At 46.6% G+C, this 9,216-nt stretch overlaps 1 protein-coding gene across 3 annotated transcripts in view; it reads right to left on the reverse strand.

Annotated features, from left to right (window-relative positions):
• Positions 1-7,214, reverse strand: part of DENND1B (DENN domain containing 1B) — a 167,134-nt gene extending 159,920 nt beyond the window's left edge. For all 3 annotated transcript variants that reach the window (XM_037403964.1, XM_037403963.1, XM_037403962.1), the window contains exons 1-2: positions 6,900-7,214; positions 4,130-4,194 (exon numbers count right to left, since the gene is read on the reverse strand). In XM_037403964.1, the coding sequence (XP_037259861.1) occupies positions 4,130-4,194; positions 6,900-6,916 (82 nt within the window). In that variant the 5' untranslated portion in view covers positions 6,917-7,214. The remainder of the gene's footprint in view (positions 1-4,129; positions 4,195-6,899) is intronic.
• Positions 7,215-9,216: the final 2,002 nt, after the last annotated feature.

Consider the following 9,216-nt stretch of genomic DNA (forward strand, 5'->3'; position numbering starts at 1 on the left):
TAAAACCTTTTGCTATAAGGTGCTACTGATACTGCAGGCCAAATTCACAACAAATACTGGTCTGCTAGAATAGCTAAGCACTCATCTCCCAGTCACTCAGAAAACTCCAGTGAACAGAATTTAATTAATCCCAATGTTTTGTGAGAATCAAGTTATGAATTTTCCCAATAAAAAGTCTGTCACGCTGAATTACTATGTTTCAACATATCATGTTAATTGATGCTTACCATCTTGACTGTGCTGCAAAGGGCTGGAAGTTGTGACTTGGGCTACGATCTGAATTGGGTCCTAAAGGTTTTCTCCTCTTTGGAATACATGCCTCAACTGTCCAAGTAAGTACAGCTGAAATGCAGCTTTCAAGGTAGTCTTAGGTAGAATATGGTATCAAAAGCATCATTTACTCTGAAAATATAGTAAGCAATATATTCTAAATAGTTGAGGGAATCATAGCCTGTTTTGTTCTAAGAGTAGGCATTAACCCCCTCTAATAAACAGAAGGGGGAGGGGGTGGTGTAACAGAACCCGAGTGACGAATAAAAAAAGCTTGTCAGCAACAGTAAAAAATAGAGTGCTCACTTATAAGACTATTTATGTAAAAAGTACCCTTTTTTTCTCTCCTGCCCTGAAAATGAGAAAAAGTTTGGCAGATCACTATTCTAGCAACATTATTGTGGACACCTGCAGTTTAAGAGAGAAAGAGCAGCCCAAAAGGATTGTCTACTCCATCAAGAACACCATATTGAGAAATAAATATTCAAGTATGCAAGCTACTCTTAAAATCACAAAAAACAGGTATCCAATGGGAAAACAAAATTTTGATCCAGCTCTAACTAAAGACTTGCTAGCACAGCTAAGCCTGTAACCAATTCAGGAGTTACTACCACACATGAAGTGATAAATTCATAATAACCTACGTGAAACTTTGTAGGTGTTAATGTTGAATAGAAAACAACGTTGCAAATAATTAGTGGAATGACTTCAGAAGAAATTTCATAATACATATAAACCTTGCTGCATTGCATGTATGTATGATCCTTTACAGCTGGAAGAGCCCTAGGACATTGTCTGATCCAAAATATTAACATTCCTTGAGAGCTATGCTGTAATTCAGCAGTTATCTAAAAACATTTTTCCAAAAGCATAATTTTAACAGCAAAATTTTTCATCATGTCACGTTATTCCAGGTATATAGCATCCTCGTAAAAACATCATCTTATTAATAGCTACACGTGCAGTAGGGCTACCTCAATTTTTATTTATTAGAATAGTTACACACTGGCACAGGGAAATTAAAATGCAGGAGAATGCTCACTACAGCAAAGCTTGAAAAGAAAAAGCTTAAAGATACATGGGTGACATTAAGCTCTTCCTCTCCCCAAAGTCGGCTTCTCCTGCTGCTCACTCACACAGAGAGATCATAATTTTGTGGCTGTGATATTTCCACGGCAACACTGTGACAGTGATGTCACAAATTCAGCCCTGACATAGCTTCAGGATCAAGTACAAGGAGCAGATGGGATGCGAGGGAGAAAGCCCCCATTTAAACACAAATCTCTTTCATAAGAAAGAAAGAGGCATGAGCAAAGAAACAGGTGAATGGATCACGTTTTCAAGTATGATATATTCAAAAGATTATCCTAGCATGAAAATCTATTTAAAGGCAAGACCTACAATACAGGGTAACTGTCAAATTTGTTAGGCTTTATAATAAACCAACCTTTAAAGCTCCCTGTTTCGCATGACAAGCCTTGTGCTCCACTTCTAAAGTGGCGGTGAAGACAATACACTTTTGTCCCTTGTGAACTTCCTTTAAATAACTTTAACATTCAGATATATTAATTTGATACATCACTGTGCTCATAATACCATATGTAAATATGATGTCAAGCCCTCACTGGAGTGAGTTTGTTATCTGAATTAGACATAATATGAAAGAAATTAAAATGAATCCCAGATGGGTCACCAAGTACAGCAGGATGGTAACTGGAACATTCAGCCAGCACAATCTGATTATTAAAAGGGTACTGTACTTTTGTGCTGATCTACGGACTCATGCAAGAATCAATACAACCTCCAGGCCAGCTGAAACACCCCTAAATCCCTCACTGGCCACACACTGCAGACTCCATCGCTACCAGTATCAGAACTCCTTTCTGCCTTTGGCTGCCCCATGGACAAACAGCAACTGAGCCCATGAGGGGTACCGATAGCAAGAAGTGGAATGGAAGAGGGTGCACCCACAACAGTCACACATACTGTCTCTACATTAACTCAAGTCACAGTTCAAGTAGATACAGAGATTTCTTGAAGACACCACTCTCCACAGAGAACAACAGATGAACAACATGAAACGCCCGGTGAGCGGGGCAGGGGAAGTGCCTATGACCAGCACCAAAGTGCAGGCAATCATGCACAGAGCTGCAGGTACAGAGAAGCAATTTCTTACAGCAGCAGAGGCAGAAAGATGCAAAATCACAAGTCAAAAGGGACATAAAAGGAATTTAAAGGATATAGATCCATGTTCTGATCACAGAAGAAAAAAACTCACACTTTTCAGGATTTCAAGATGAAGACCTAAAAGGATTATCAACAGCCTAGCTCTTGGGAGGTAAAGAAGAAAGGGAATAAAGTCTGCAGGCTGAAGCTTGGCCTGGGCTGGGATGTGAACAGGCCCCCAGGAAGGGCTGTCAGGTGGAGGCAGAGACTAAATGCACAATGCAAGGAGGAACAGATCAGGAGTCAAGTAGCTAAGTGGGGTTCACAGACATCATCTATGAAATTACTATGGTAAAAACTACAAACAAGAGAACAGAGTAAAATGTGCCATGATGCAAATCACAATGATCAGAGATACGAAAGCTCATCTGATCGATTACCCCCAACCATCACCGTACCAGCAACAAATCAAAAAAGCAGGCAATGAACTGAAGGATGCTGGCTGGTCACAAAAAAAGTGAAAATACCCAGACTGAACCAGGACCAAGATGTCATTCCACAACTAAATAGCGACCTTATGAAGAGGAGGAGAAAAGGAAAAAAAATAAAAATCTGATGAACCTGAGATATCAATAATGGATAATATATAATACAACAGGCACAGAAAAGTCTGTTGGGATTGTCAGGAGAAGACCTAAAGAAATACAATTGTTTAGTTTCAAAAAAAATGTTTTGGTAAACATATTAGGCACATACCCCTGACATCACTAACAGAAATGTTAGCCAAAATTAAAAAAAAGGAATACTTTGGGGCTATAAACTTCTATAGGCTTCTAACTTGTCAGAGTAGTAAACTCTGGAAACAGCACCTATTAGCACAGCAGGATAAGAAATGTACTCAATTTTAAGATGTAGTTTAATGGTTTTACAGTCGTGATTAAGACACAGCTGTCACAGACATGACTACAACGCAACCCCAACAAGACGACTTCTCTCCCTGTGTTTTTAGGCGGCCAACAACCTCAGATAAGAACATGAACTGAGTTTCCCCAATGGACTTTCTAGGGGGGCATTTTAATTTCAGCACTGGAAACCTCATCCTCTTTTTACCAAGAGGAAAAAAGCCTCTCTCGAATAACTCTTGTGCTACCACATGTCTTTTACCATGTTTTTACAGAGACATGAAACTGATGGCTAGTACAAGCTCAAGACAGCACTCATTGCTGTTTATATCATGTATCAAACCAAAGCAGCTGCCAAACATGAGCTAGAAAGAAGGTCTCTTCCTGTTGTTCAGAAACTTACTTTCTCCCTATCACGCTCATCAAAATTAACATTCCACTGGTAGAAACAGAAGTCAATTGTTCTCCTAAAATGAAATCTTACACAAAATCAACATTCTAAGACTTAAGAATTGTAGAAGATGCATTTCAAGTCCAAGCTTTGCAAGTAACTCTCTCAGAACAAAAATATTTTTACAATAGCCAAATGAAAAACTAACAAAAAAAAACCCTGACAACTATGAATTAACACAATAGATTTTAAAAGGCAATAAAATAACCATAGTGGCTTTTAATACAATCCCAATCCAACAGCAATTAAAAGCATAAGACGACATTAGATCAGGATGCCAACTATTTTTCTTTCCACTTCTCATTTCTACAAATAAATACCAATAGGCACAGAATATTACCTTTGTTTTCAGATGCTTGGCATTTTACTTTCAGTACCAAATCAAAGGTACGTTCTGGATTTTCCCTAGAAGAAGCAAACACAATTGATTAATCAAATATATATGTTTGTTTCTACCATGTTCTCTCTTTTCCATTCTATTTGTACAGAATAAAATTAAAATAAATTAAAGTTTTATTAAATTAACATTAGAAACCAGATTAGTTCTAAAGAAGAACCAAAAAGTCACATTTCCCTGTACAGCCTTAAAGAAAGAATAAGGAAGATAAACAAGCTAAACACTGTCACTGCCCTATGCATCAAATAGCTTTTAAGTCACACCATCAAATCACGCCTAACAGCTGGAAAAAAAGCACTACTAAAATGCTTATCAACCAATCTGAAACATATTAATGGAGTCATGGGTAGCCTTTTCTAAAGCTACATTTTATTTCTACTTAACAGAAATAGCCCATCATTAGACATCCATTTTAATTCCACAAATCTAGCCACTACCCTTTAAATGCATAGGATTATCACCATAAGGCTGAGAATCACTTAGCTTCCTCGTTCACAAGATATTGATCGTCATCTTTGACTTTGAAGGCTGAATCTCGGGCATGATTCAGTGAGTGAGAAAACATTAATGCAATTAACTAAGGACAGACGCAATCCCCAGCCAGCCAGGAAGATGGAGCCTCCGTATCTGCAGCAGCCATCACGGTCAGCTCTGGTGAGGGCCAATGCCTCTTCCACCTGCCCAGTAACTACACACCTCCTAACAGTGAACTGCATAAGCTAACAGCAATTAACACACAACCTAATCCCAAACTAAATATTTATTAAAACAGCCCTGAATGCCATTACAATACCACCCACCTCTCTCTGCCTACCAAGCTCACTGCTATTTATATTAAAAACAAGTGGCATAACCACACCTATATCAATTATCTGTTCAACCACATCAAAGGCTCACACTTGAAATCCCTTCTTAGGTAACACTCCCACTGAAGTCAGCTGGAGTTTTAGGCAAATAAAAAAATCCAACACTTGGTTCCAGGTTTCTAGAATGCTTTAAAATAAAGCATGTAAGCAAATTAACACACGGTTGATTCTTTAAAGAAAGTTTTGAATGAAATCCAAAGGCTGAGCTGGGGAAAATTTCAGCTGTCATGAATTAATTGATTCAGTACATGCTTTCACTGACCTCAGCACATCATCAACTGAGATATACAATTATAGTCTAATACAGGTTATGAAGACACAGCCCACCCGTATCACAATCTTTCCTTGCATCTTATTTTAAAGCATTTAGTTGGGAAAATCCTGTATCTATTGATCCTGTGTGTAGGAGATCAAATTCGCTCTGAGTTGCAACAGCCTAAATCCAGGATATTAGAGATTTACTCTGATATTAAAGTCCGTCCATTCTTCCTCTGGCTGGTGAGCGGGTTCAGAATGAAACTGATAACGCTTGGCTCCACCGAGCCACCTCTAGATGAGCCACTGACAAAAATCCTTCCTTTAAAAGAAGCGACATCTCCCCACGGCACCAGTCCAGCTCAGACTCTAAGTTTATGCTCTCAGGCCACCTTTGCTTCGGCCCTTCCTCTGCTTCCCAACCAGGCCACGCAGTGCTGGGGTTTTAGCGTGAATCGGTTCAAGCATCACAAACATCGAATAAGTGCTTCTAGCTCAACTCTTGGCCGAGTTACTCTCATGAAATGAGCTCTTTGAAATACCACTGCCTTCCGTCTTTCACCATACCACTCTAAATCTGCTTTTGCAGAAAAATGCTTCTAAGTTTACTCTTCACATCCCACTGCGCTTAGAAGTGTCAAAAATGTGTAAAACTAGTCTGAGAATTGTCAGACTGTCTCCCGTTTCCTTTACAGCTACCCGGTGGCAGCCTGCCTCTTCACCCGGTATTTACACGGGGGTTTTTGTCAATTCCTGCCACCGCTGTTTGACATCTCGGCAGCTTCCCAGCTCAGCAGGACCAGGCGGCCGCTCCGGGTGGGTCCGTGCTTCCCAACACCTAAAATTCTCTTTGGCACCTGCCACGCCATAACGGCAAAAGGAAGGTCTGTAACTACCGGAGCGGTTAATGCCACCAGCCTCAGCCCCCGCGGCTGCCGCAGGGTCCCTGCGGGGGCGGCGCGGCCCGGGCCTGGCGGGGCGCTGGCGGCCGGGCCGGGGCGCCAGGCCGGGGGCGCCCGGGGAGCGACAGGCCACCGCCGCACGAGCCCCGTTCACCGGCACGGCCCGCCCGGGCCGGCCCCGCTCCCCGGCCGCGCTGCCCCGGCCCGGCGAGGCCGGCGGGCCGCAGGGCCGCCCTCCTGCTGCAGCTGCGGGCGGGCGCTGCAGGGCCGGCGCTGCGGCGGCGAGAGGCGGGGGGCGGCCGGCCCCGCGGCCACCTCCTCCCCGCTGCGGGCCGGGCGGGGGGCGCCGCCGCCGCTGTGCGCGCCCCTCTCCCCCCGCGCCCCGGCCCGGCGCGCAGCGCCCGCTCCCGGCCCGCCGCCCGCCGCGCTGCCTGTCAGTCACTCAGCGGCCGCGGCGCGCCCGGCCCCTCGCACGCTCCCGCCGGGTGGGCTCCCCCGCCTCCCCTCCCTCCTCCCCTCCCTCGCCGCCGCCTGGCGGGCCCGGCAGGCCGGGGCTGCTGCGGGGCCTACTCGCTGCCCGCCCGCCGCCGAGCTGGGCTGGGCTCGGCCCGGCCCGCCTGACAGCCCCGCCGCGGCCCCCGCCCCGCCCGCGCCGGCCCCGCCGCGGCCCGTCGCCGCCCCCCCACTCACTTGAACCTGCTGTCCATGGTCACATCGCGGGCCCCCGGCGGCTGCTCCAGCGCCCCTCGGGGACAAGCGCCCCGCCCGGCAAGGGCGAGGGGGCAGCGCCGGCCCCTCTGCCTCGGGCGGCGGGGGCGGCTCAGCGCCGCGGCGGTGGGCGCCGGCCCATGGCTGCTCCGCTCCCCCGGCTCGGGCCGCGACTGCAGCGGAGCGGCGGCACCGCCTCCTCCCCCCGTCTCTCAGTTCCTGTTGCGGTCGCTCCGGCACCTTCTGGGAACCAGGAAGCTCCGCGGCGGCCCGGGGAGCCGCCGGGGCCGGTGTCACCTGAGCCCGGCGGGGGAGGGCCAGGGCCGAGCGGGCGGCGGCGGGGGCCCCGGGGGGCGGCGTGCGGGGCCTGCGCGGCGCGGCAGGTGCGCGGGGAGCCGGGTGCGCCCGGCCGGGCCGCGGCGGCGGCAGCCCCTCGCCGGGGTGGGCCCGGTCGGGGCGGAGGCCCCTCGGCCGTGTGTCTCGGGCAGCGCACTGGTACGGCCGCACCGGCGGCGGCCGCCTTGTCCCTCACGGACACCGTCACCTGCTGCCAAAGAGGCTCCTCAGATGGGTCTGGCAAGCGCGTTAATGTCAGCATCTTAACGTACTTCGGACGTTCTCTATGTGCAGCAGGGAAGTGGAGCTTTCTGTGCTAGGTCGTACATGTTAATTTAACCTGCAGTAATCTGCTTAGTTTTTATTTTTATCAAGTGCTAAACAGGCCTCCCAAACTGCTGGAGAGGCGGTGGGGGGGATGGCGCTGGAGTAAACACACTGTCCCATAGACACACATGAAAAGCTTCGTACCCTCGAGTGTTTCCAGCAAGGCTGGAGAGGAAGAAAAGGTAACACCATCCTTGAGAGGCTTCCAAGTCCCAGTCATCAGCGAGGCACCGAGCAGCCAAGTTCCCACCTACACCAAGCTTCCCTCACCAGTATAGTATCATCGCAATGAGAAAATGCATAAACTAGATTCTGCGGTACTGGGCCAAAGAAAACACATCGTTCTTTTCGCTCTTACTCCAGAAACTAATCATCGTATCGCCAGTTAAAAAGAAGAAAAAAATTCAAGCCAATTATATATGAAACACATAAAACAGCATTAGTACATTACTGAGGCCGAAAATTCAAATATTCAAAAGTCAGGAAATTACAGATACTAGCGTTTCCAAAGCAATATCGTTTTGGCTTCATTACACATCCTACACACCTCACAGAATATATATTAAATAATAATAAAATGTATAGATGTGCAGCGAAAATGACTGAATGTTGCAGCAGAAACCTTAGCTCTGGGATTTTCGTGGTTTTCAAGTACTTACTTTCCCAGCCTTCATTTTACAATAATTCTTGGCTTGTTTTAACAGCCAGTATTTGCAGCTCCCACTGAAGTAAATGGAATTGTTTGGGGGTTTATATCCTTAATGCAGTTCATATAGCTCAGGGGGGGTTTAGAAAAAATCGTCAAATGTGTATTTTTGTATACCATGCGAGGCCCTTGAAGCAGGCAGCTTTACCTCGCCCGCTGTTAAATTTAACTTCTTTGATAGGATCCATCTGAACCAAAGGGCCAGGAGAGAGGGGAGAAATGCCTGGCCCTGCTCCACCTGCGCAATGGCAAGAGCGAGGCAGGGACCTTCCTGCTGCAGCCCCAAGCTGCTCCGCTGCGGTGCCCGTGGCAGGCGGGCTGCATCCTGCACACAGGGGGGCTGCAGAACCAAAGGGGCTTCAGCAACTGAAGCTGGCTACAGAGAAAGCACCTGTGGGGAGGAGGGGACAGTCACAGTCTTTGTATGTCTGCCTCTCTGCCTCCCTTCCGCCCTTCACCTCTCCCCGTGTACATACTGTAAAGCACACAGAATTTGAAAGTCTTTGCTGAAAAAAATGGCCAGTATTTTAGCAAGACTGAATGATCATCCAAATATTGAGGTGGTTTGTTTGTGGAAAAAATCCATTTGAAGTGTACCAGAAAGTGAAAAAAATAATGCTGTGTTTCAGAATTTCAGTAAATCTTTGTTTTGGATTATACTAAATATTTAATAAGCCTACTGTGAGTTTGTTTCTCTCTTCTCTTAAGCTGCTGATGCTTGCCACTTTTACAGACAGAAGAGTAATCTGGCGGCCCATCAGGCTGATCTACTGGGCGATTCCAGTCGGTCTCTTGGCTTGGTGTCTGTCTTGGCAGATATGACCACCAGGTCCCTTGGAATTTATTTTATCATAATTGGAGAAAAAATAGGTAGGGTTTCTTTCCCAAAGTAAATACGTGCCTTGTCAGTAGAGTATATTGACTGGATTA

This window comes from Falco rusticolus, chromosome 11 (genome assembly GCF_015220075.1).
Source record: "Falco rusticolus isolate bFalRus1 chromosome 11, bFalRus1.pri, whole genome shotgun sequence".
In the NCBI taxonomy this organism is placed as follows: Eukaryota; Metazoa; Chordata; class Aves; order Falconiformes; family Falconidae; genus Falco; species Falco rusticolus.